General features: G+C 36.8%; 1 protein-coding gene across 1 annotated transcript; it reads left to right on the forward strand.

Moving 5' to 3' along the window:
- The first annotated feature begins 16,234 nt into the window (after positions 1–16,234).
- LOC132296363 (uncharacterized) lies at positions 16,235–26,935 on the forward strand. Its single transcript, XM_059794574.1, has 7 exons — positions 16,235–16,241; positions 16,360–16,581; positions 16,809–16,903; positions 16,987–17,091; positions 22,660–24,252; positions 24,508–24,756; positions 26,765–26,935. Exons 1-7 carry the CDS (start codon positions 16,235–16,237, stop codon positions 26,933–26,935), a joined length of 2,442 nt encoding a protein of 813 aa, XP_059650557.1.
- Positions 26,936–27,485: the final 550 nt, after the last annotated feature.

Genomic DNA, 27,485 nt, shown 5'->3' on the forward strand with positions numbered 1-27,485 from the left:
TAATAAAAAAATATTACATGTGGCAGCGTACGGTTTTGACACTTTATATTAATATAAATAACATTTGAAATATGCAAGCTAACTAAGGTTCCCACAACAACCATTCAAAGTATAGTTAGAAGGTCAGACACCTTTATTTCCCAACCTCCACATCATTCAAAAGTTAAGCAAAATAAAGTTTGAAGACTTTTACACACAGAAAATAATAGTTTTGATCAGTATTGTATTGATGGTATAAATGGGTAAATTACACTCAGATTAAGGTTAGGTCTGGTTTTGGTTTTAATTTTTATTCATATTTAAAATACTTATACCTTAAATGTTAATTTGTAGTGACGACAGAATTCTTAATATACAACGATTATTTTACCCTTTTAACTATCTATTGACTTAAAAAAGTATATTTTAATTTTTTCATGACAAAAATACCCCTAAGTGACCTTAGAAGCAGCACCGTTGCCTTTGCTATTTTTTTTTTTTTTTTTTCCCTGATAATGATCTTTGCTATTTAACACTCTTGTTTCTTTCTTATTTGCTTGCATATTAGCGTGTAAAGCAGCTTGGATAATCATAATAGCATTGCTTGCGTATTTCGTGTGATTGTTTGCATCTTGCACAATCCGTTATTATTATTATATTTTTGAAAAAAACTCTTTAAAACAGCTGTTACAATCCTGTAAAGCAATTGGTCAACAAATTTTAATTTAAATTGAAAACCTGTAAAACAATTGTAATTTTTTTTTTAAACCTCTAAATCAAAACTTGATACAATCCAATTTTTAAACCTCTATATATATCACAATCCAATTTTTAAAACCTTCGACAGCAACTTAAAGTCTCAAAATATATCAATACATTCCCAACATAAAGTCTCAAAATACATCAATACATTCCCAACTTAAAGTACAAAATATCATAAATACCAAATACCAAACTTAAAAGTACTAAATAACTTCCACAAATAGAAAATGCCGTCAAATTCATTACATCTCAATGGTGTTTAGGTCCTACTTCCTGGTGCAACATGAAGCCTGAAATGAAACCAAAAATATAAATGACATACAATGCATTAGAAATCTGGAAAAAAAATAATAGAAAAAGAAAATTGAAATGAAGAAATCTTTATTGAATGAATTTAATACCTCATAGCCTTGTGTTGCTATTATTACTGCTCTATTCCTTTTTGATCTTTTTGTGAAATGAAATGCAGACAAGACACGTAATTTTTTTTCTCCCAAAAGTTGGGTACAGTATGCAGAAACAATTGAACCAAAACATGAACAAGCAGAAATTTCAAATGAAATGTAGACACACAGAAATGAAATGAAATATTGTAAAAGTGTAAGTTAAAACTTAAACTAAGAATCCATATATAAATAAATTAACACAGTAATTGATGGATTTCAGACAGAAATCGAAAAGGAACCAATTAAATCAGAGTATAAATTGATAGAGAAAAAAAAGAAAAAGAAAAGAGACTAATTGCAATCATATAATACAAATATCTAACACAATAGTTTAAAGGAAAATACAAGCTCTTAGAATGACTACTGAATCACACGTGATAAAAAAGTATGCATTATGCATATTGTTAAAACATTCTAATGATCTAAATCAAATATACTGACATACATATCTAAAAATGGACTTCAATGAAAAGCTATCCAGCAAATAAAAAGAAAAAAAAAATTAGAATAAAGGAATGGTAAAAGGAGACATTCAAGGACAAAGTAACAACTTGAATATCAACTCAAGCACATAAATGCAAGTGGTTTAAGAAGGGCTCAACTACCAAAAAATACTGTTTGAAAATTGAGTTTAGTGACAGGGAAATCAGGAAGACAAAAAATTAAATATATTTTCAGATAACTTCCAATTTGCCACAATAACAATGAGCACATAATCACTATTAAGCCTCGTGATCACAAAATTAAGCCTAGTAAAAAATAGTTCTAACATTCGCATGAGTTGTCAAAACTAATATATATGACAAAATCCAAAAGAAGATCACGACACACGAGAGAGAATTAATAGATGCAACAGAGTAAACTCAGGGTGAAAGATGCTAAAAGAAGGTTGGTAGATCAATCGAAGGGAACTGTGGCTGATTCAATCACGGCAGCAAGTTAGACTCCAGTGATTTTGAGGATGTGAATACCTTTGCGTAATCCTTCTAATACCTTGGCTTAGCCTCTAAAGAGCTTGATATTATGTGCGTCTTCGTGCGTCTTCATATGTATTCGATCGCGGCGGCTAGGTTTGTGTTTGGTTCGGAGAGAGCGGTGTGGGTTAGATGCAGAGAGGGGTGTTGGGTGTTATGTGTATGATGTCATTTGGTGCGTGTTAAATGCAAAGAGGGGTAGTTTTGTCTTTTAGAATTATAGATTTTTTGTATTAAATTTTATTAAAAAATTAAGGGTATGTAAAAGGGTTAATTTACATGTGTCAGATCCCAAAACGCAAATTGAGGTGTAAGTGAAAGCGAAACCAAAATCTTCATATAGGTCAAAATGACCTAATCTTAGGGAGTCTGAGTGTAATTTACCCTTATATAAACAGAATATACATGAGGCCTGTATATAGATAGACAGAACTTTGAGCCCAAGGCTATACATTAAGGAGTGGGAATGGGCATCAAGTATATATACAATAGTAAGCTAAGACTATGAGCTATTGTGTAGCAGGCTACTAAGGTAGGATATGAAATAGTGTAGCTAATGTGCACCAGGTTTTATGTATTCCAATATTTCTAATAATCCCCTTCAAATTCAAGTTGGATTATATGAAACTAACTGGAATTTGGAGACAAGATCACAAAATTGGCTTGGAGGATGAGAGTTGGTGAAGATGTCGACCAATTAATTTAGAGGCAATAGATCACAACTGTAAGGTGTTGATCCAACTTTTGAATTAGAGTTTGTCCTTTAAATATCAAAATATTGTCACATGCCCATTTCAGTTGACCTTAAGTAATTCTGGAGTGCTTAATGTATTACAGTGACTTATAAGGATAATATGGTCCTTTTACACTCTTGAGATATCAATTCAAATTGCTTGAGGAAGGTACATTCTACTAGAGGTTCATTTTACAAGCCTTCTAAGGTTTTAGTCTTAGGTTCAGAAGGTGTAATTGGGCTTCAAAGGTTCATAAGGACAATTAGGTCATTTTAATCATGTATCATATCATTTTACATTTGTTTGGGATAATACATTGTATTGCACTGCTCATAATTATAGTTTGATCAAGTGTTCACAGCTGCAACTACAAAATTATGTATATATTGACAAGTATCCCTTACAGGGGTATTTTAGTCTTTACCAATGATGAACAAATGTGTGACACGTGTCATGTGGTCCTACTGTGAGAAAATGAGGCTTGTTATGCATTGCTGAGTGGTTAAGCTTGATATATATTGCTGGTTTATACATATATACAAGTTATCAAATAACATGCTCATTAGTGGACAAAATAGTGAGCTATACCAGGGGCATTGTGATCATTTCACTAAGGGAATGTTAGAATATTCCTGAGCCAATGATTGGTTGATGGTTCCATGTGGATTTCCTCTTTATGGTAGGAATACAAACCAATGTCACCTATATATATACTGTAATAGCATTAAGCATCTTATGCCTTGCAAGTGAGGACCCTTGAGCTACATTGTGACAAGTGTGATACCCCTCAACTCCGAGACATGGGTTGATCAGACCCAAGCTCAAACCCGAGAGAATATCAAACAATTAGTATTTAAATGAACACAGATTTCAAAATGAAATAAGAAATAAATAATTAAAAGCTGAAAGAATTCTAAAGTATAATCCTTTAAAATTAAATACTTAAAATCCAAAAATCCCAAAACCATCAGAAATAAATATGAATAATAATTTTCCAATCCAAAACCTCCAAGAGAACAATTCGGGAATCCATCCAGTGGACCCCTAATAATATCCCAAACTGAAACGAAAATAACTAAAAGAAATCCAGTACTAAATCATGAGGAGGGATCCTACGTCGTTGGAAGAATGAGTGACCGTCTCTGCTCAGCACGAATAAGCTCTAAGCCTGGAACTGACGTACACTTGAACAAAATAGAAGTGGGTCAGACCCACGAACAAATTATATCCTATTATAATCCAAACAGAGACTCAATACACATGTACATCCTAAACAACTCAACAATAGCTATATAATTCGTATATATGTATATATCCACACTACGGGACTCTCACTAGACTATGAAGAGGGTCTCAACCTGAATAGAAGGCAACATGCAAAATGCATCTGAGTGGGCATGGATACCTAAGCCTAACAGGGTATACCTCAACTAATATAGCCAGCTACGCATCCTACTGCATATACGCTCCCTAACCATCGACTCTGAGACTCAAGCTCATATCGCGGTATCATAAATATTTATTTAAAGTCCTATCCTATCCATCCATCATAAATCCAATTAGTCGTTCAGCTTGTTCAGCTGCACTGACTTACATATAAGTATGATTTTATTCTTATAATCCGTTCCCTTATTCCAGAATAGGTAGGACTTAGCCTCTTGAGCTAATTCATCCCTAGTATGCCACCGTCCCATACCGGTGCATACAATCCAACATCTAGCAGTTGATAATACAGACAGTGAATGTAAATACCAACTAATCCATAAATCTAACAATTGATAATAAAAATATTAAATATAAACATCAATTATTCCATACAAAACATGATAAAATTGTGTAAATTAACAGGCTTATTTGATACTACTCCACAAAGTCCAATAATTGATAATACAGATCATACATGTAAATATCAATTCATTCCAAGTAAGTATAATAGAATATATAAATTCACATGCTTATTATATAACACTGGAACATGATTAACCATAAAATTATTCTAAAAAAATTGCTAAAATAATGTTGAACAATTTTAATCATTTACATCTAAAATAGTATACCAATTTGTGTAAGAATTTTATACTGTTCAAGCTATAATAATGTGTAATTATGTGTAATTTTTTGTAATATCCCTAATTTCAAAAGGATAGTCATGGTATTTAATTTATTACTTAATTTGCAGTTTTAGTGATTGTCGTGCATATGGGTCATTTTGCTGCTTTAATTGTGGTTATTATTTAATGGTGTTCATTGTTGTTATTTAATTGAATTTACTTATCGAATTGTTCTGATTTAATTAAGTTAATTATAGTTAATTATTTTGGTTGTTTTAATGGAATTAATTTACTTAAAGTTACCGGTTTAACTGTTTAATTTAATTGTTTAAATGGACTTGATTTAGTTTAAGTTAATTCGTTAATTACTTTTCAACGTGACTGTGGATAGCTTTTCATTGGGTTTACAGTTTTCATAGGCAACCGACATTGAATATAACCTAGTTTTCTCTATGACCCGAGTAAATCAAATTAGGGTTTAAGAGAGAGTCTAGGATTAGGGTGGCCTATAAATACACACCTAAGTTGTCTGCCTAGGGTTTTAGAATTAAATTATGACATAGTAAGGTTGAGAGAGGTTTTGGAGACGGCTAGGAAAGAACAGAGAACAAACAAAGGATTCGTCGGAGAATTGAGACGGATGTCGGTGTAAGGCAAGTTCTATCCTTACTCTCTCCCTTAGGCTTCGTGTTCTTTGCATTCCTAAATAATTCTAGGATTGGTTTAATCAATAAAAACGTTATCTGTTTATACTAAAACTTGGATTATCACAGTATGTGTGCTTGCTTGCAAAACCTGTTAAAACATGTTATTTACTTGTTTAATTATCTGTTTAAACCTATGTGTGGAATGTATTAAAGACTTAAACATGGACTGGGAAGCTACTGGGATGGAGTTACAACTTCTGGGAACCATAGCATAGGACAGAGAAGTTGCAGAAGGCGTCCGTAGAAGAAGGAAGACGAAGAGAAGAGGCAGAGAATGAGAGAGTCGGCTCTCCCTTGGAGAGAGCCGGCTCCCTTTGATGTGGAGGAGGCTCCCAAGTGTGGGAGCCGGCTCCACTTTTTGGAGACGTCTCCTTGCTGAGTTTTTTTTTTTTTTTTCTTCGTTTCCAGTCAGTTTTTGCATGCAGTGGTTGTTCTGGAGTTTCCAGTTGAGTTCAGGATTTAATATGAAAGGTCTAGTTGATGTATATGGTTAGATTAAGGCTCCAGATATGGTGTTAATTGAGTCTATATGCTTAGAATAGTTTGGACCGTAAGGAATTAATCAGACAGTTTCACTGTGTTTAAAAATTGGAAAGCTAGTAATGTTTAACTCTCTCTGAATTAGTAATCTTCTGAGACGAATGATATAATTGTAACATGTTTAACTATATATCATGATCATGTATCTGAATTGTAACTGTTCTGAATGAGTTGGTGTTGAATAATATTAAGAGTTAAACCAACTTAGCATTACCGAATTTTGGGGAAACACTATAGATTAAATATGTCTATATGCAGATTGTAATTCTGTTTTTGATGTTTTCATGATTACAGTTAGTATCAATTGTTGGAGTTATGAACTTAGTTGATATTTACTTTAATATCTGTAATATCAACTGCTGGCTGTTAAACGCTATTAAGATTTAAACTTAATAGTATACCGGATTTTATACAACTGCATGTACTGAGCATGTTTATGTATATACTTTTACTCTACTTGTTGATGCTTACATTACTACTGTTGGTATCAATTATTGGATGTATGGATTTAGTTGATAATTACTTTTGTCGTTTGTATTATCAATTGCTGGATGGTTGGAGTATGCACCGGTATGGGACGGTGGCATACTAGGGACGGTTTGGATTCAAAATACCAAAACCTACCTACTCTGGATTTAGGAATGGATTAACCAAAAGTTAAGTCCTATTAAATTATAGTGTCATGGCAATAATTAGTTGAGCGGCACTACTAGGATGCATGATGAATTTTAAATATATTGTTATGGTACCACGATATAAGCTTGAGTCTCAGGATCGATGGTTAGGGAGCGTATATGTATTGGGATGCATAGCTGGATACGATGGTTGGAGGTGTACCCTGTTTAGGTTTAGGTACACATGCCCACTTCGTGTGTGTTTTAGCATGTTACCTCTATTCAGGTTGAGATCGGCCTGTAGTCCAGTGAGAGTCCTTTAGTGTGACTATATATATATTTACGGACTATTAGCTATTGTTGAATTGTTTAGGGTGTACATGCGTATCGGGCCTCTGTTTGGATTGTTGTAGTATAGAACTTGCGCGTGGGCCTGACCCACTTCTATTTTTTAGGTACACGACAGTTCCAGACTTAGACGTGTTCGTGCTGAGCAGAGGTTTCTACTCACTCTACCGATGGCGTAGGATTTCTCTCCATAACTTATATCAGGATGTTCTTTGAGTTGTTTTATTTCAGTTTGGATTTTTATTAGGGGTCCACTAGAGATGGATTCCCGAGTTGTTAAACTTATGGAGTTTTGGATTGTCAGATTTTCAGTATTCAATTTTTAAAGGATTTATATTTAGTTTCTTTCATCTTAAATTTTATTTCTTAATTAAATTTGTATTCTGTGTTCATTAAAGTATTAATTGTTTGACATTCCCTCGGGTTTGGGTCTGTGCTTGATCAACCCGTGTCTCGGATTCGAGGGGTATCACATTATGCATTAACAAGGCCCTCGGGAGTTTTAATAAATCTTAGGACATCTCTGAAAACCCCCAGTATAGCTTCTGATTGAATCTGAAAACTTAAAAATCCAAGCACCGTAGCAAAACAAGTCGCTGAAAAGTTAAAAAAAAAAATAAAAATTCGAGGGAGCCTGTTCCCTCAAAGAGGGAGCAGCCTCCCTACTTCATGAAGCCGGCCCCCCTTGCCTCCAACCCTCCAGAGTCAGCTCCCTCCTTGAGGGAGCTTGCTCTTTGCTTAGGAGAGCCTGCTCCATTCAAAAGGGAGCCGGCTTTCCTCCTGTTCCTTCATCTCCTTCCAGTCCGGCTACTTTCCACTCATTTGTCCTCCTTTCCTAAGGTTCCTAGGTGTCTGAACTAGGTTCCAGTGTGTTCCAAGACAATTAAATTCTTTATTCATTAATCGACATCAATTAAAACATGAATTATGCAAGAAAATTTAAAAACAAGCAAACACCAATTCATGTAAAGACATACTGTTATAATTGAACCGAACATGCGAACCAGATTGAATTAACATTTATTTATTCCTGGAATTGTGTTAGGCATATAAAGAACATGAGTCAAAGGGAAATTGTTAGGAATAGAACTTGCCTTTAGGTCTCAGTTTGAAACCTTGCACCGTCATCTCAATTCCTATTGTTCTCGACTCCTCTGTTTCTCTCTGCCTCTAGTACGTGAATAGGGTTCTCCAAAACCCTTGGCAGACCAATACTAGTATATATATACTTGTCTAAACCCTAAGTCTAGTCATACTTAGAGCAGGAAAAGAAAAGAAAAGAAAAGAAAACAAAATACTAAACCTATCCCTAAGTCGGCTAACCCGTAAAACCCTAAACATAAAACCCTAATAATAAATTAATAATTAATAAAACTAATTTAATCAAATAAACCAATCAATTCATTTAAATAAAATAAATAACACAATTACCATGAAACAAGTAAAACAATGAATTTAAGTAAATAAAATAAATAATACAACTAAGTCAATTAAATCACCACAATTAAAACAATTAAACAACTAAGCAAATTAGCAATTTAAAATGCCAAATAATCAAATAACATGCAATAAAACAATAATTAAAAATGCCGAGACTATTCTTTTAAAAGTAGGGGTATTACATTCTTCCCCCCTAACAAAAAGAATTCCGTCCTCGGAATTCGCTCTTACCTTCTTTTAATATTTCAAGAAACTGCGAGCAAATGACATCCTCCCATTCCCAAGTAGACTCAGCCTCATTATGATGACTCCACTGAACACGCACTAAAGGGATAACTTTAGTTCGAATAATCTGATCCCGACGGTCAACAATACGACACGGTGGCTCCAAATAGGTTGCATCCGGCTGCAACTCAATCTCCCTAACATCGATATATTGATACCAATCCTCATCTCGCAGAAATTTTCGCAACATTGAAACATGAAACACATTGTGCACATGATCTAAATTATTCGGAAGTGCCAACCGATAAGCTACAGCTCCAACTCGATCCGTAATCATGAATGGACCGAGAAACCGCGGTAACAATTTCCCTTTCTTCCCAAATCGTATTACTCCTTTCATAGGAGACACTTTGAGTAAAACCTGATCCCCAACCTGAAACTCTAAAGCACGAGTACGATGATCGACATAACTCTTCTGCCTACTATTGGCAGTACGCAGCGATCCCGAATAAGAGCGATCTTCTAAGAAGTATCCTTAATGAATTCAGGACCCAGAAATCGGCTCTCACCCACCTCTATCCAAAAAATAGGAGATCGACACGGTCGGCCGTACAATGCCTCAAATGGTGCCATACCAATAGTCTTCTGGAAACTATTATTATATGCGAACTCCACAAGTGGCAAATAATTCTCCCAGTGGCCCTTAAAATCAAGAACACAAGAACGAAGCATGTCCTCCATGATCTGATTAACCCTCTCAGTCTGTCCATTAGTCTGAGGATGATAAGCAGTACTAAGATATAATTCTGTACCCAAACCCTGCTGAAAACTCTTCCAGGATCCTGACACAAAGCTTGAACCCCTATCCGATATAATAGACAACAGAATGCCATGCAACTTCACAATCTCCGTAATGTAAAGTCTTGCCAACTGCTCCGATGTGAAGTCAATGCGAATAGACAAGAAATGAGCTGATTTAGTTAATCTATCAACGATGACACAAATGGAATTGTAATCCTTAAAAGAATTAGGCAATCCCTCCACAAAATCCATAGAAATGCTCTCCCACTTCCACTTTGGGATAGGTAGTGGCTGTAGAGCTCATGGCGGCCTTTGATGATCAATCTTGACCATCTAACAAGTACTACATCGAGAGACAAAAATATCAATGTCTTTCTTTATACCTGCCCACCAAAACTGCTGCTTTATATCCTGATACATCTTGTCTCCTCTTGGATGAATAGAAAACTCAGAATGATGAGTCTCAATCATCACGTCCTTCCTCAAATCGTCAGCAGAAGATACTATTAATCGCCCTTTGTACCTCAATCCTCCATCAGTCCTAAAGCCATCTCTGCAACTTTGTCCATGCACTGCTGATCCGTGAGTTGTGCCTTCAAAACTTTGTGAATAATAGAAGGTGTAACTACCATAGAAGCTATGAAAGCATCTGACAACTCATCCACCGTCTTCAAAGCATTTCACTCAATGCTGAATAAAACAGAAAGACTAGCAGTGGGTCAGCAACTGAGTGCATCTGCCACCACATTCGCTTTCCCAGGATGGTACTGTATTGAGAAATGATAGTCTTTTGCAAACTTTAACTATCTGCGCTGTCTAATATTCAGCTTCCGCTGAGTGAACAAATATTGTAGATTCTTGTGATCATTAAATAATCTGAAGGACTCCCCCAGCAGATAATGCCTCCAAATGCGTAAGGCAAAGACCACCACTGCCAACTCCAAATCATGTGTTGGATAATTAAGCTCATGAGACTTAAGCTTCCGAGATCCATATGAAATCGGTCGCTCCTCCTGCATCAAAACACACCCAAGACCTTACTAAGAAGCATCTGTGTAAATAAGATACTCAATCCAGCTCTGTGGAGTAGATAGAATCGGTGCAGAAGTCAACTTGCGCTTTAGATCATCAAAAGCTTTCTGACAGTGTTCATCCCACACGAACCGTACACCATTTTTAGTTAGGTGTGTGAGTGGTCCCACTATCTTCGAGAACCCTTGAATGAACCCACGATAATATCCCGCCAATCCGAGGAAACTCCAAATCTCGGTAGGTGAAGTAGGCTGTCCCCACTCTACCATTGTCGAAACCTTGGCCGGATCTATCGCTATTCCCCTTTCTGACACCATGTGACCCAGAAACTTCACTTTCCGCTGCTAAAATTCACATTTCTCGAATTTGGCATATAATTGGTGTTCACGAAGCGTCTACAACACTATACAAAGATGTCTTACATGATCGTCCTCTGACTTTGAATAAATCAAAATGTCATCTATGAAGACAATGACAAACTGATCTAAATAAGCCCTGAAGACTCTGTTCATTAAGTCCGTGAAAACTTCTGGTGCATTAGTCAGTCCGAAAGGCATGACACGAAACTTATAAGACCTATATCTTGTGAGAAACGCTGTCCTCTGAACATCTTGCACCCTAACCTGAAGTTGATGATATCCAGAACGCAGATCAATCTTAGAAAAGTAGGTAGCTCCCTTCAACTAATCAAAAAGATCATCAATCCTGGGTAACGGGTACTTATTGCAAATAGTAACCTTGTCCAACTCCCTGTAATTTATACACAGGCGAAGTAAACCATCCTTCTTCTTCACAAACAATACTGGTGCTCCTCAGGGTGAAGTACTCCTACGAATAAAGCCCTGGCTGAGTAATTACTGAATCTAATCCCTCAGCTCTCGCATCTCCACTGGTGCCATCCTGTAAGGTGCCCTAGCAATAGGCGTAGTGCTTGGAGCCAAGTCAATCACAAAGTCGATCTCGCGACTAGGTGACAACTCTGAAATCTCCTGAAATATATCCAGAAAATCCCGTACAATTGGTATGCTATCCAAAGATACAGTAGTCCCTTCCTCCGTTTCCTCCTCTATATGAAACAAATATGTGCTAATAACCCCGTTAGAACGTGACACAGCGACGACGTACATATCCTGACCAGGTATGGTGAAAACAACAGACATATCATAACAATTAACTTAGGCATGGTAGTGAGATAACCAATCCATCCCAAGTATCACGTCATAAGTGTGCATGTCCAGGACCAATAGATTGGCTAGAAATTTGAGTCTACCACTATCTAGTGTCACAGGCCCATCACTCTCATGTAAAATGGCAGTATTGCCCAATGGTGTTGAAATATCTTGGGGTCTATTGCATACCCACGTCGTTATCTCAGATAAAACAACAAAAGACCTAGCTACAAATGAGTGTGTAACACCCATATCAAATAAAACACGACCTTTTGAACCATGAATACCCTCAACAGCCTGAGGTGCTTGAACGTCCTATGGCATGGGGTTGTACACCTTGCCATAATGCAACTACTGTGGTGCCTGTCCCTGAGGCTGTGGTGGTGCTGGTAAAACTGGATATGTTTGTCCCTGAATCTGTGCAATCTGTGGAGCGGGTAAAGGTACTGGCGCCCTCTGCCCCTGATGCACATGCTGTCCCTGTCCTACTTTAGGACACTGCCTGGAAGTATGACTATACTCTCCATAAGTGTAACAACTACCCTGGAAAGTACCAAATGGCCTCATCTGTCGGTTAGCTTGTGGCTGACCCTGTCCTGCCTGTGGTCCCCCATTCTGCTGTCATTGAATAGGTGCCCCATCCCTGTGAGCATCAGAACCACCGTTGTGCTTCTTCCAAGACAGTTGTCCCTGGAATCTGCCCTTGTCATTCTGTCGGTGTCCATTACCATTCCCTTTCTCAGCTGACTGATTAGCAGAGTCTTTGTCACCCTGTGCTTGTCTGAAGTCCACGGTCAACTGATACTGCTGTAGAGCGGAGTCCACCACTTGAGCATAAGTAGTATAGGCTGGACTACCTATAATAGCTCGCTTGATAGACCACATAAGTCCCTTAACGAAACTATTGTGCTTCTTCTCCTCTGTATCCACCTCATCTGGAGTAAAAAGAGATAAGCGCATGAACTGCTGCTCATACTCTATCACTGTCATGTTTCCTTGCTGCAGATTAAGAAACTCAGTTTTCATAGCTACCCTAGCTGCATAAGGAAAGTACTTCTCATCAAAACGTGCACTGAACTGATCATAAGTCAATGACATCCTCTCTTTCTACGGTGGTAACTGACTCCCATTGCTGTAGTGCATCTCCAATTAGCTTGAAGATAGCAAGCATCTACTTCTGAACCTCCGTGCAATGAACCAGACGAAGATGTCGCTCGATGACCTGTTTCCACTGATGATTTGCTTTCGCATCAGTGGAGCCTGAGAACTCTGGTGGGCTCCCCTTTGTGAAAGAACTCCTAGCCTTTTCCTAAGTATCAACCTGAACCACTGGTTCTAGTATAGGTGCCTGCTGAACCTGTGGCTGATTCCGTAATGCAGCCGTTACCCCTGCTTCTATAGCCCGAGTAATGAGGTTATTGATATGAGGAGGATACTCTGGATCTCTGACCTGATCATGAGCTTGTTGAACTCCCTCCTGCTCTTCTTGAAACAGACCATCATCATCCTGGAACCTTGGCAATTGCTGCTCTTCTTCCATTTGCTGACGTTGTAGGCGTTTTTGCTGCCTACGTGCCACTCTCCTTTGCTTCCTATTTCCTTGCATGTTCTGTCCTCTTCTAGCATTAACCATCTGTTAACACGGAAAGACAGACATCAGAGTGATTTAAACTGAACTGTAAAGGAATACAATGAATCTTAAACTTAAGCTCTAATCAAAAGAAAACGCTACGCGGAAGTCTTATACGATATAACCCTAGAGACACTTGAACCTGGAGTGCTCTGATACCAACTGTGATACCCCTTAACTCTGAGACATGGGTTGATCAGGCCCAAGCCCAAACCCGAGGAAATATCAAACAATTAATATTTAAATGAATACAGATTTTTCAAAATGAAATAAGAAATAAATAATTAAAAGTTGAAAGAATTCTAAAATATAATTCTTTAAAATTAAATACTTAAAATCCAATAATCCCAAAACCATTAGAAATAAATATGAATAATAATTTGCCAATCCAAAACCTCCAAGATAACAACTTGGGAATCCATCAGTGGACCCCTAATAATATCCCAAACTGAAACGAAAATAACTAAAAGAAATCCAGTACTAAATTATGAAGAGGGATCCTACGTCGTCGAAAGAATGAGTGACTGTCTCTGCTCAGCACGAACAAGCTCTAAGTCTGGAACTGACGTACACCTGAACAAAGTAGAAGTGGGTTAGGCCCACGAACAAGTTCTATCCTACTACAATCCAAACAGAGACTCGATATGCATGTACATCCTAAACAACTCAATAATAGCTATATAATCCGTATATATGTATATATCCACACTACGGGACTCTCACTAGACTATGAAGAGGGTCTCAGCCTGAATAGAAGGCAACATGCAAAACGCACCTGAGTGGGCATGGATACCTAAGCCTAACAGGGTATACCTCAACCAATATAGCCAGCTACGCATCCTACTGCACATACGCTCCCTAACCATCAATTCTGAGACTCAAGCTCATATCGCGGTATCATAAATATATATTTAAAGTCCTATCATATCCATCCATCATAAATCCAGTTAGCCATTCAGCTTGTTCAGCTGCACTGACTTACATATAAGTAGGATTTTATTCTCATAATCTGTTCCTTTATTCCAGAATAGGTAGGACTTAGCGTCTTGAGCTAATCCATCCCTAGTATGCCACCGTCCCATACCGGTGCATACGATCTAACATCCAGCAGTTGATAATACAGACAATGAGTCTAAATACCAACTAATCCATAAATCCAACAATTGATAATAAAAATATTAAATATAAACATCAATTGTTCCATACAAAATATGATAAAATTGTGTAAATTAACAGCCTTATTTGATACTACTCCGCAAAGTCTAATAATTGATAATATAGATCATACATGCAAACATCAATTCATTCCAAGTAAGCATAATAGAATATATAAATTCACATGCTTATTATATAACACTGTAACATGATTAACCATAAATCATTCTCGAAAAATTGCAAAAATAATGGTGAACAATTTTAATCCTTCACATCTAAAATAGTATACCAATTTGTGTAAGAATTTTATATTGTTCAAGCTATAATACAGAGTGATTAATTATGCATTAACAAGGCTCCCGAGAGTTTTAATAAAGCTTAGGACATCTCTGAAAAGCCCCAGTATAGCTTCTGATTGAATCTGAAAACTTAAAAATCCAAGCACCGTAGCTAAACAAGTCATTGAAAAGCTAAAAAAAAATAAAAATTTGAGGGAGCCGCCTCCCTACTTCATGGAGCTGGCTCTTCACAAGGGGGAGCCGCCTCCAAGACTCCTAGAGCAGGCTCCCTCCTTGAGGGAGCCTGCTCTTTGCTTAGGGGAGCCTGCTCCCTTCAAAAAGGGGCCGGCTCTCCTCCTGTTCCTTTATCTCCTTCCAGTCCGGCGACTTTCCGCTCATCTATCCTCCATTCCTAAGGTTCCTAGGTGCCTGAACTAGGTTCCAGTGTGTTCCAGGACCAATTAAATTCTTATTCATTAATCGACATCAATTAAAACATGAATTATGCAAGAAAATTTAAAAACAAGCAAACACCAATTCATGTAAAGACATACTGTTATAATTAAACCTAACATGAGAACCAGATTAAATTAACGTTTATTTATTCCTGGAATTGTGTTTGGCATGTAAAGAATACGAGTCAAAGGAAGAGAGTTAGGAATATAACTTGCCTTTAGGTCTCAGTCTGAAACCTTGCACCGTCGTCTTCCTAAACTGTTGGCAATTCCTACTATTCTCAACTCCTCTATTTCTCTCTGCCTCCAGTACATGAATAGGGTTCTCCAAAACCCTTGGCAGACCAATACTAATATATATATACTCGTATAAACCCTAAGTCTAATCTTACTTAGAGCAGGAAAAGAAAATAAAAGAAAATACTAAACCTATCCCTAAGTCGACTAACCCGTAAAACCCTAAACATAAAACCCTAATAATAAATTAATAATTAATAAAACTAATTTATTCAAATAAACCAATCAATTCATTTAAATAAAATAAATAACACAATTACCATAAAACAATTAAAACAATGAATTCAAGTAAATAAAACAAATAATACAACTAAGTCAATTAATCACCACAATTAAAACAATTAAGTAACTAAGCAAATTAGCAATTTAAAATGTCAAATAATCAAATAACATGCAATAAAACAATAATTAAAAATGTCGAGACTATCCTTTTAAAAGTAGGGGTATTACAATAAGCACTCGAGACACTAAGAACAATGAACTTTTACTGAGTTGTGAGACTAATTTGTAAGCTAAATCATCTCAGTAATCCATATAGTGCGAGTGTGTATTTGAAGATTATAGACAAGGCTTTGTGTTGCTGTTTTTCTAGTGCAAATGGCTGGTTCAGAGGTTCATTCCATGTTGGTGTTTCTTTAGCATATTCCTTTCTTTTCTATCTCCTCAAGCTCTACTACTTTGAGTCAGTCTGATCTTATCTATATTGATGATTCCCTTTCCAGATGACATTTTCAGTACGTCTTTTATTGATGTTCTACCTCTTTATGATGTTTCATCTTCTTCTGCACCGACATCTTCTTCTATTGTCCCTCCTCCTATTATTCACACTTACACTCGCATGAATAAAACAGTTTATTTTGCAGGTACATCTCTTTCATCTCTCTTGGCAGACTCTCAATTAGTTTCTGATAATATGGATCGTGCCCCTCCTCGCTGTCCTCAGCGTATTCATAAGTGCATGTCTCAATCGTTTTGATTTTTCTAATTCTTATTATTATACTACTTTCTATTCTTTTTTGGCACATATTCATTCTCTTTCTATGCCCACCTCCTATAAGGAGATTGTTCTTAATCCTCTTTGGCAACATGCAATGGATGAAAAGATTTTTGTATTGCATAAGACTGGCACATGATACTTGGTGTTGTTACCCTATGATAAATGTACAATTAGATGTAGGCGGGTCTATAAAATCAAGACAAAGTCTGATGGCTATGTTGAACGATATAAAGCACGTCTGGTTGCAAGAGGTTCTACACAAGAATATGGTATTGACTATGATAAGACCTTTGCTTTTGTAGCCAAAATTATGATAGTTCACACATTGATTGTTATTGTTGTTGTTCATTAGTGGAATTTGTCTCAGATTGATGTTAAAAATGCTTTTTTGAATGGGGACTTGAATGAAGAAGTTTATATAACTTGTCCTCGTGGTCTTTCTCATAGTCTTGGTAAGGTGAGCAGACTCAAAAAGATATTTTGGGTTTTTGTTCTAATGATCACGATTCTGCTTTTTTTCATTGTTTCACTTGCACTGGATGTATTCTTCTTCTTTTGTGTGTTAATGACATGATTTTGATGAGTGACGACGCAATTGGCAAGCATTGCTCTCTCAAAGCCTCGATTACAACAGTAGTTTGAGATAAAGAATATTGGTCCTTTATGTTATTTTCTCGACATTAAAGGAGCTCATTCTCCCAAAGATTATCTTTTCTCTCAATCTAAGTATACATTAAATGTTATTCATATAGCTTATCTTACTGATACTTGGACAATTAAGACTCTCATTGATCATAATATTCGCTATGGATGGTGTCCCTTTGGCTCATCCTAGCTTATATTGAACTATAGTTGGTAGTTTAGTATATCTCACTGTCACTCGATCTGATCTTACCTATGTTGTTCATATTGTCAGCTAGTTTGTATTGTTTCCTACTATTGTTCACTAGGCTGTAGTTCTTCGTACGTATCTTGCATTAGCTTAGAGGGATGTTGCACCAAAGTTAGTTGTTTTCTTCGACATCATCCTTGGATCTTCGTGCTTTTTCTGATGCTGATTGGGCTAGAGATCCAACAGATCATAAGTCCACCACTGGATTTTATATTTTTCTTGATGATTCTCTAATTTCCTGGAAAATAAAGCAAAAAGCAAATAGTTATTGCTCGTTCTTCTACTGAAGTTGAGTATCGTGCCATGGTTGCAACTACAACAGAAATAATTTGGCTATGGTGGTTGCTTGTTGATTTAGGTGTTTCTTTTGTTGCTCTAACTTCTATATACTATGATAACAGTAGTGCTATTCAGATTTCATGTACTTATGTTTTTTCATGAACGCACTAAGCACATCGAGATTGTCATTCATTTCATGTGTCAACACCTTCAGCTTGGCACCATTTATCTACCATTTGTTTCTTTACAGTTGGTTGACTTCTTTATAAAGTCCCGCTCTATTTTATGTTTTCATTTTCTTCTTATCAAACTCTCGATGTTTCACACTGTCACTTCGTGAGTTGAGGGGGGTATTAAAGTAAGATTTATTTTTATTGTTGTGGGTATTGTAATACCCCAATATTTTAAAGGATTTATTAATTGGAAGTAATTACTAATATTATTATTATTTTTTTTTTTAATTTAAGTGCTGTTATTTTTATTTATTTTTTTAATGATTCGTTTTATTTAATTAAGTACGTAGATAAATTGTGATTTGTTTTATTTAATTAAGTGTGTAGATATACTGTCTTGTTTTAATTGAATTATATTTTGTAATTTTATTTGTTAAATTTGTATGGTGTTTGAGTTGTGAAATACTAATGAGTGAATTGTTTATTTGATTTGTGTGCGTTTAAGCTTGTGCGTATTATTTATTTAATTATTTTATGTATTTAAATTATTTGGATTGGGTTTAAGGGAAGTTGGACCAACGGATGTGGTATTGGGCTTGAAGAAAGCCTTGTTGGGTTAGTTATTAAAGGCCTATGGTTGTGAAGATATTTAATCATTATCTTTGCAAATTTATATATATAGGAATATATAATTTATTTAACTAATGATTATATATGGAAGGTAATATACATATTTATATTAAAATATATGTGTATATATATTATTTAGAAGATAAATATTATTTATTTTATATGTTAATCATAATGGGAAAATGATTTAGTTTTGATGTGTATAAATAGACAAATAAGACTTTAGGGTTAGGAGTTTTTTTTTACGTTAGAAAAATAAGGGAGTCAGAGAGAGAGGAAAAAAGGGCTCATAAAGAGGAAGGCGGATCAGAAAAAGAGGAGGCCGGATTTAGAAGAGACATGCGAGTTCTTCTCTACTTCTCTCTTAGAATTCATAAACTTATCACCTTGAGTATCAAAATTATTTCTTATCTTGTTGATTAAAAATAATTTATTAATCGGATTAGATGGAACATGCTTATTCTTTGCAAAGTGATAGATTTAAACATGTGAATGTAATAAATTTAAACATGTGAATGTATATATGTATTGTTATGAAAATTTAGTTTTGTATGTGAGGTTATAATAATCAAATTTTATTTTCTGTATTTTTTTTTTAAAGGTTGATTTAATTATGTTTAGCATGCTTAATTATTAAATGGATTAAAATCAACTATATATTGATCTATGAACCAAAATGGTTAATTAGGATTTATAGAATTTTGGGGGAACTTTATATATTTTTTTGGAATTTTCTAAACTGGTTTTATATTTTTCAGAAATTTATTAGATTTGTTTTAATATTTTTCTGGGCAAATTATCACATATATATATATATATATATATATATATATATATATATATGTTAGTTGTAACATTCACTGGAGGCGACAGTGTAGTTTGCGAATCAATAGGGGTTTTATCCATTGCGGTCATGTGCGTAGGAGAAAGGTACACTCATTAATCTAGACCATATGATTAATTTAAATTAGTTGGATTGATCTAGTGTGATGCGGTACATCATAAGGTTATACACATGCGGTATGTAATGGCTTAGATGTGGTTGATGGATGGGAGCTGATCCGTTACATCGCGGCTCACCAAAACACGGAGGACAACCAATGAAGGGCTGCCAACACGCGCCGAGAGTGTAGAGGGCGCGTGCAGGCGCGTGGACGCGCCTGCCAGGGAGACTGAGCGCGTGGTGGCGCGAGCAAGGTGTGAAGGAGAGTAGGGTGGCGCGTGTGGGCGCGTGTGGCACTGGTTGAGGTTCCGAAAAGTCACTGTAGGCTCCGGTGATGTTCCAGGATTGATTTCAAACTGGTTAATTTTGAAATTAATCATTAGATGATGTATTTTAGATGTTTGAGGGTTGTAGGATGTTATTACGATATTTAATTGCATCTATTTGGCGTGATTAGAATTAACTAATAATTTGGTTGGAAGGAAGTGTGTGTATATATATTTGTTATATATATGTAACGTATGGATTAATTAATATATGATTATATATATATATATATATATATATATATATGTAGATTGATATATATATATATATATATATATATTATTTAAGAGTATCTGGATTGACTGATTATTAAATTAATGTGATGCGTGTAAGATGCATAAGATGTCTACGTACAGACTAACTTCTTGTTAAGTTTAAGGTTGGTACATGGTTGAATTGTCGGCATGGATGAGTTGCCAAAGGCTTAAATATACTGCCTTATTAGATATGAATAAATTTCATATATGGGAAGCATGGTTGAGTTGCTAATTAATGGTGTAAGTAAATATACTTAAGAAAGCATGGTAGAATTGCTAGTATATAAATAGATATATTTATAAATGGCATGGTTGATTTGTCATTGCATAATTAAACTGTTATGTGCTTAGATGATTAAACTTTCATCTAAGGTTATTGTTTGTATAAGTTGGATTATGATTAGAATAATCTAGTACGCACATGTTAATGTATTATTTTATATTAATAAAATAATATTGGTGAAGACATGGATGATTTGTCAAAGCTCAAATTTTGGTCATGTAATTTAAACAATTAACCGTATTACTAGGTTTTGGATTTATTGGATTATTCCTTAAATTGTAATTTATTACTTTAATGATTAAGTTACTGTTTAGGAAGGAATTAAGATGCATGGAGTTTACTTTATGAGAACATTATAACTTGGGGATTGGTCTAGGTATGACTGATGATTAATCATTGGTGAATGGTTTCGACAATTTAAGGAACCTAGTAACAGATATGATTATTATATTGTATATATAAGTATTTATATATATTTGTAGCATCGTATATTATAATTCAAGCTTTATGAGGGATGGTTTTGGCAGAGATGGTTTGTTTATTGATTTTCAGAGGCTTGGTAGAGAGAGCTTGCTCGTAGGGTTTAACCCACGATTTATTTTTCAAGTTATTAGAAGTTCAAGTCTTAAGGTTGAGGATCTGCAGCTGGAGGACTTACTCACTCTTTTAGTTTATTTAAAAGTAGGATATTATTATTTCTTCTTTTGTTATTAGTATTTAATAATGAACTTCTGGATTATGGATTTTGGTTAAGGGGTCCTTGAGTTACAGGATTCCCGAGTTGTAACCGTTTGGAAGTTATTAAGGGATTTACTATTTATTAGTTTCTTCAGCGTTTTATTTTATTCTTTATTTCATTTTGTAATCTGTGCTTATTTAAATACTATAATTGTTTTGATATTTCCCTAATTTTGTGCGCGGACCTGATCAACCCGTGTTCCGAAATTAGGGGGTATCACAGGTATGATTTATTTTTATTGTTGTGGGTAGTATTGTCATTTGCTTAGTTTATTAGTTTAGAGATTATTAGTTTAGGGCTTCTTATATTATATATTATGTATATATTTCATTGTATTTTCGACATTATAATAGAATTGATACAAAGATATTTCTTCTTTACTTTTCTCTGTGCAAACTTTACGATCACATCCACAGCGATTCATAATTTTATAAGGTGAATAACTATTGTTGAAGAGAAATTTCAATGCTACGATGAGAATTTGGATTTAGTGCTTGATGAAGATGGAAATAATAGCGATGAACATCACATGATAGGAACATTGACGATGACAATAAGATGGGGTTGTTCGTGACAGTATAACTTTCGAAATATATAATTGTTAGATGTTTTATTTTTAACAAATTACGACTTATTTAATTTTTTTAAATGACTATAATACAATTAAACTATTTCTTAAATGACTAGTAATAGGATCATTATTGTGGATGAAGTGTATAATGTTATTATGTTAATAGATGCTTCCTCTGCCTTGTTGATAATGAATCTTTGGCTCACATTTTCTTTAATTGCAGCTTCAGTGCTCATATTTGGTTTGTTTATACAACATGTAGCTGTATTCTATATTTTACCGGACAACTGGGGGGATCTAATCAAGTGATGTTCTGCCTCATGGTCCTCAAAATTTTTTTTCATCCACAAACTGCTCTTCAATGCTGCAATTTACTATATCTGATTGGAGAGGAATGTAAGGGCCTTTAGGAACAAAGCTTCTTCCCCTCATCACATCATTTGCCTCATCAAAAGTTATGTTCGAACTAAGCTTGCATCTTTGACACTAAGGGATGGTAGTCATCTCAGAATGGTTGGATCACATGAGAGCTTATTACAGTTGTTTTTAACAAGGCTGTTCTTTTGCAAGAGGACAAACATGGTGTTTTACTGATTAGTTAGTTCAGTGTATCTTTTGTGAGTTTAGTATATTTGATTAGGTTGTTCATGTGGGCGTTTTTACTTGTTGAAGTTGGTGGGTTGTTGTATGATCTCGGTTTGTCTGGCCGCCTTGTGCTGGTTGTGCCTTTGGGCTGTTCTTGTACATTCTATTTTTTCTTAATTTAAGCTTACCTTTAACTAAAAAAAAAAGTGTGTAGTGTTATTTTATGTAAGGTAGTCTATATTGGAAATCATTATATTGTTAAATTTCTTTATTAAATATTATATGAATTTGTTTATTTTATTACTAAAAGATCCTAAATCAAATATAAATTAATAATCCTTTGCAGGTTCTTACTGGTCGGATCGCAGCACTCAGCCGGTTTATATCCCGATTGTCAGATAAGTCCAAACCATTCTTCGATGCTATACGATCCAAGAATAAAGATATATGGGGACCCCAGCAGCAGGAGACCCTCAGTCGGTTGAAAGGTTACATGGCTGAACCACCAATTCTATCCGCTCCAAAACCCGGGGAGGTTCTTATTATGTATTTGGCAATTTCTAATACATCGACAAGTGCAGCATTGATTAGAAAGGAAGGAAAGAGGCAATATCCAGTCTTCTACACAAGTAAGACCATGACAGATGCGGAGACGCGATATAGTAAAGCAGAAAAAGTCATCTTAGCTTTGATCTACGTCACGAGGAAGCTTCGGCATTATTATGAATCTCATAGCATTGTGGTACTCACTAACTATCCTATACGGGGTATACTCTCTAAGCCCGATTTATCTGGGAGAATTACCAAGTGGGCTATCGAGCTTAGTTCGTTCGATATAACTTATAAGCCAAAGGTGTCGCACAAAGGACAAGCCGTAGCGGACTTTCTTCTCGAGTATGAAGATACTCCCAAAGAGCCGGCACACCTTGAACTACAGTGGGAACTTCGAGTTGATGGTTCCTCGAATCAAGCAAGTGCAGGAGTAGGCGTTGTAATGTCAACACCCGAAGGCACCAAGCTGGAGCAATCTATCTGTTTGAAGTTCCCAGCTACTAACAATGAAGCCGAGTACGAGGTATTACTTGCTGGTCTTCGATTGGCTAGCAGTCTCCAGGTACGTTGCTTAAAGGTTTTTAGTGACTCACAACTTATTATAAATCAAGTGACAGGTCAGTACCATCCCAAAGAGGAAAGAATGAAAGCATATAAAGAAGCTGTAGAGAACATTGCACGGGGATTCGATCAGATCAAATTCTATCAGGTACCTTGTGTTGAGAATGCCGAAGCAGATCAATTGGCCACATCAGCGTCATCTTCAAATGAGGATTTGATTCGGATTGTGCCGATTGACGTTCTGGACGAGCCCAGCATTAATCCTCCGCAGGAAGTAATGGTGGTTCCAGTTATTCCTCGAGAACCATGCTGGATTGATCCATTGGAAGCTTACCTTAAGCATGGAGTTCTTCCAGACCAGAAGTCCGAAGCACGGAAGCTCCGTATCACCGCAGCTAAATATGCCATCATTAACAATCAGTTATACCGAAAGTCATTTTTAGGTCCTTACCTGAAATGTTTAAGCCCTACTGAGGCTCTTGTGGTGTTGAGACAAATCCATGACGGAGATTGTGGTAACCACTCTGGGGGCAGATCCCTCGCGTATAAAGTCCTGACTCAAGGTTACTTCTGGCCGTACTTGTCCCGGAATGCAGAAGAGTATACACGGAGGTGTGACAAATGTCAACGTCATGGTCCCATGAAGCATCAACCTGCCGAAGATTTGCACGCAATGGCAAATCCATGGCCATTCGCACAATGGGGGATTGATATGGTGGGCCCGTTACCTAAGACTGTGGAACAAAAGGAGTACGTGCTACTGGCTACAGATTATTTCACTAAATGGGTAGAAGCCGAGGCCTATTCAAGTGTGACCCATGAGCAGGTAAAAATTTTCCTTTGGAACAACATCATTTGCCGGTTTGGGGTTCCAAAAGTCATTATGATGGACAATGGTAAGAACCTCGATAATAGAAGTACAAGAAAATTCTTTGCTGAGCATGGAATTGTACAAAAGTTAGCTGCAGTTAGTCATCCACAAGGGAATGGACATGCTGAAATAACTAATCGGACAATTTTCAGTTGTTTAAAGAAGAAATTGGAGAAATTCAAAACAAAATGGTACGAGAATCTCTCTCAGGTGCTTTGGGCGTACCGAACCACACCACGGCGGCCTACGAGAGAGAGTCCCTTTGCCATGGCTTATGGATCTGAAGCTGTGATCCCAACCGAAGCGGCAGTTCCAACCCTTCGGACATTCTTATTGCTTGAAGGAAACAATAGTCAGCAGCTTGAACATAGTCTCGATCTCCTGGACGAAAAAAGGGATGTTGCAGCAATTAGGCTTGCTTCATATCAGCAACAGCTGAGCAACAGTTATAACAAACATGTCAGATTCAGGAGCTTTGCGGTAGGCGATTGGGTTTTGAAGCAAGAGACAGCTCATGTAAAGAAACTGGAACCTAATTGGACTGGACCCTACAGGGTTACCGAAGTAGTGGGGAAAGGAGCATATCGTTTGGCCGAAGCTGACGGACGTCCCATTGCGCGTCCTTGGAATCCAATACACCTTAAAAGGTATTTTCATTAGATAAGTTTGTCAATTTTGCTACAAATTCTTCACAAATAAGGCTGAGTATATCCACAGTCAGCCAAACTTTTCTTTATTTTGCTTCTATCATATTTAGTACAATTTTACTCCATTTATTTCTTTCCATAAAAATGGGGGCCATACTACTCTATGATTATGCAACTTTTATGCATGCGTCGCATTATGCAATTTTTATTTCATACTACTCTATGATTATGCAATTTTTATGCATGCCAAGTCACACTATGCAATTTTTATGCAAAGCAATGTTAGAAGCAAGCTGTTAAAAAGCATTCGTCACAATAATTTTTAAGAAAAAACATGAGTTATGGCCTATGGTTAAAACTTTCTATCCCACATCGACAAAAAAGTATGTGCTACATTCTGTTATATATGGGAATATTCAAATAGTTGATTGCGGTGTAAGGAGGATCCACTGGTATTAAAGGTTGTCAAGCTCAATACCAGAGGCATTCCTTACACCGACCTTTTTGACAAAATTTAGTCTATGTCCCACATCGGATAGAAATAGATAAGAAATGCGGTTAATATATGCGTAGTCCACTACATTTGGTTGCCAAGAAGGGAGTATCAATGGAGGAGGAAAGTCTCCAAAGTCAACAAATAGGAAACTTCACAGCCACTGTTACTCGCTTTCTTGGCCTCTTATCATTTTTGAATCCTCGGCCTCCTAATAAGTTGTTTGAGAAAAATAATAAACCAACCTCCCCTCAGGCTCAGCGCCGGGGAATAATTTATTCGCCTCGGACCCTAAGTGTCCGGCTCGGCAAACCAACCTCCCCTCAGGCTCAGCGCCGGGGAGTAATTTATTCGCCTCGGACCCTAAGTGTCCGGCTCAGCAAACAAACCTCCCCTCAGGCTCAGCGCCGGGGAGTAATTTACTCGCCTCGGACCCTAAGTGTTCGGCTCGGCAAACCTCCCATCAGGCTTAGCGCCGGGGAGTAATTTATTCGCCTCAGACCCTAAGTGTCCGGCTCGGCAAACCTCCCCTCAGGCTCAGCGCCGGGGAGTAATTTACTCGCTTCGGACCCTAAGTGTCAGGCTCGGTAAACAAACCTCCCCTCAGGCTCAGCGCCGGGGAGTAATTTATTCGCCTCGGACCCTAAGTGTCCGGCTCGGCAAATAAACCTCCCCTCAGGCTCAGCGCCGGGGAGTAATTTATTCGCCTCGGATTCTAAGTGTCCGGCTTGGCAAACAAACCTCCCCTCAGGCTCAGTGCCAGGGAGTAATTTATTCGCCTCGGACACTAAGTGTCCGGGGAATAATTTATTCGCCTAGGACCCCTAGTGTCCGTCTCGGCAAACCTTACTCTTACGCTTATATTCACTGATTCTAAGTTCGGTAATATAAGCCACGAGATTGTCCCACATCAAAAAACTATAAGAAGAAACAAGTATAAATATACTTGCTTCACACAAATCTATTTTAAGAAGGGTTCCCTTAATGGTTAAATCACCAAAGGAAAAAACCAATCCTCTATTATCAGATAAGCCATTAGAGGAGATCTCTTCTTCACATCTTATTTATTTTGCTTCAGAATAGAACAGATAAGGAACTCTCAGGCAGGGTACTTTCCTTAAAAATAATCTTATCTAACAAAGTGTGTGCAATACAAGCATACTCAGTCGAAGCAGAATAAAAATGACACAGCTTAAGAAACGTGGATATATCATTCATTCCCAATGTTGTTTCATTACCAATAAATAAATAAAAAATTACTCGATCCTACTTCCTCTTTGGATCAAACGGGTAGATTCAAAAGCATCTACCATAGCTGGACTTGCAGATGGAGGATTTGATGGACCAGTTGCAAGAGTGGAGACACTTGGAGCTAAATGGACCTCAGGATGAGCTTTCACCATCTCGGCAAAAAGAACTTCAGCTTCCTAAGCTTTTGGACCCTCATCATAAGGGAAAGACGCTCCCATATGGGCATCAAAAGCCTCGGGATCTATAGTCTTCTCCCCTGAACCCTGATTGAAGTCGGACCTGAAGGCCCACCAAACTGGTGTAACGACCTTACATCTGCCTCCCTGCAATGATGCAGGTGCTAAGGGCATCATTCAAACGCTGGACTTCAGCCTCCAGCGACTCAACTTTGGCATCAGAAGCAGCCAAATGCTTCTTGTAAACATCCCGAGCCTCGTATGCAATTTGCGCATTGGCAAAGGCATGGGATGCCTTCTTCTCAGAATTACTGAAGTCTTTCTCCAGCTTCTTAAGGAAAAGAGACTGAGCCTCAGCAGTAGCACAGAGGGCCATAGTATGATACAAGCCCTGCATTATGAGATAATAACAATGTAAGAAAGTGTGTAAGGCAATTATGACAATGGAAATGAAGGACGGAGCAAACTTCTATGGCTCGAATAGGGGCAGATGGGAGTAGCTGTTCCAACCCCATTCTGCCGATAATTTCTTCATCCTTGGGGAGCCACATTCCCCGAGTAACGGCCAGTGTTGCAGATGGGTCAGTGATCATAGAATCACCAACATGGAGGATGGACTTG

The sequence above is a fragment of the Cornus florida genome, unplaced genomic scaffold (genome assembly GCF_030987335.1).
Source record: "Cornus florida cultivar Cherokee Brave unplaced genomic scaffold, ASM3098733v1 CherokeeBrave_3.0.0_Hap2_Chr02, whole genome shotgun sequence".
NCBI lineage: Eukaryota > Viridiplantae > Streptophyta > Magnoliopsida > Cornales > Cornaceae > Cornus > Cornus florida.

Bases quoted from the DNA above. Each gene is read 5' to 3' on its own strand.
- LOC132296363 (XM_059794574.1), top strand. The intron at 17,092-22,659 runs GTGAGCAGACTC...AATCCTTTGCAG, and splicing joins TTTCTCATAGTCTTGGTAAG to GTTCTTACTGGTCGGATCGC. The intron at 24,757-26,764 runs GTCAGATTCAGG...CTGGACTTGCAG, and splicing joins GCAACAGTTATAACAAACAT to ATGGAGGATTTGATGGACCA.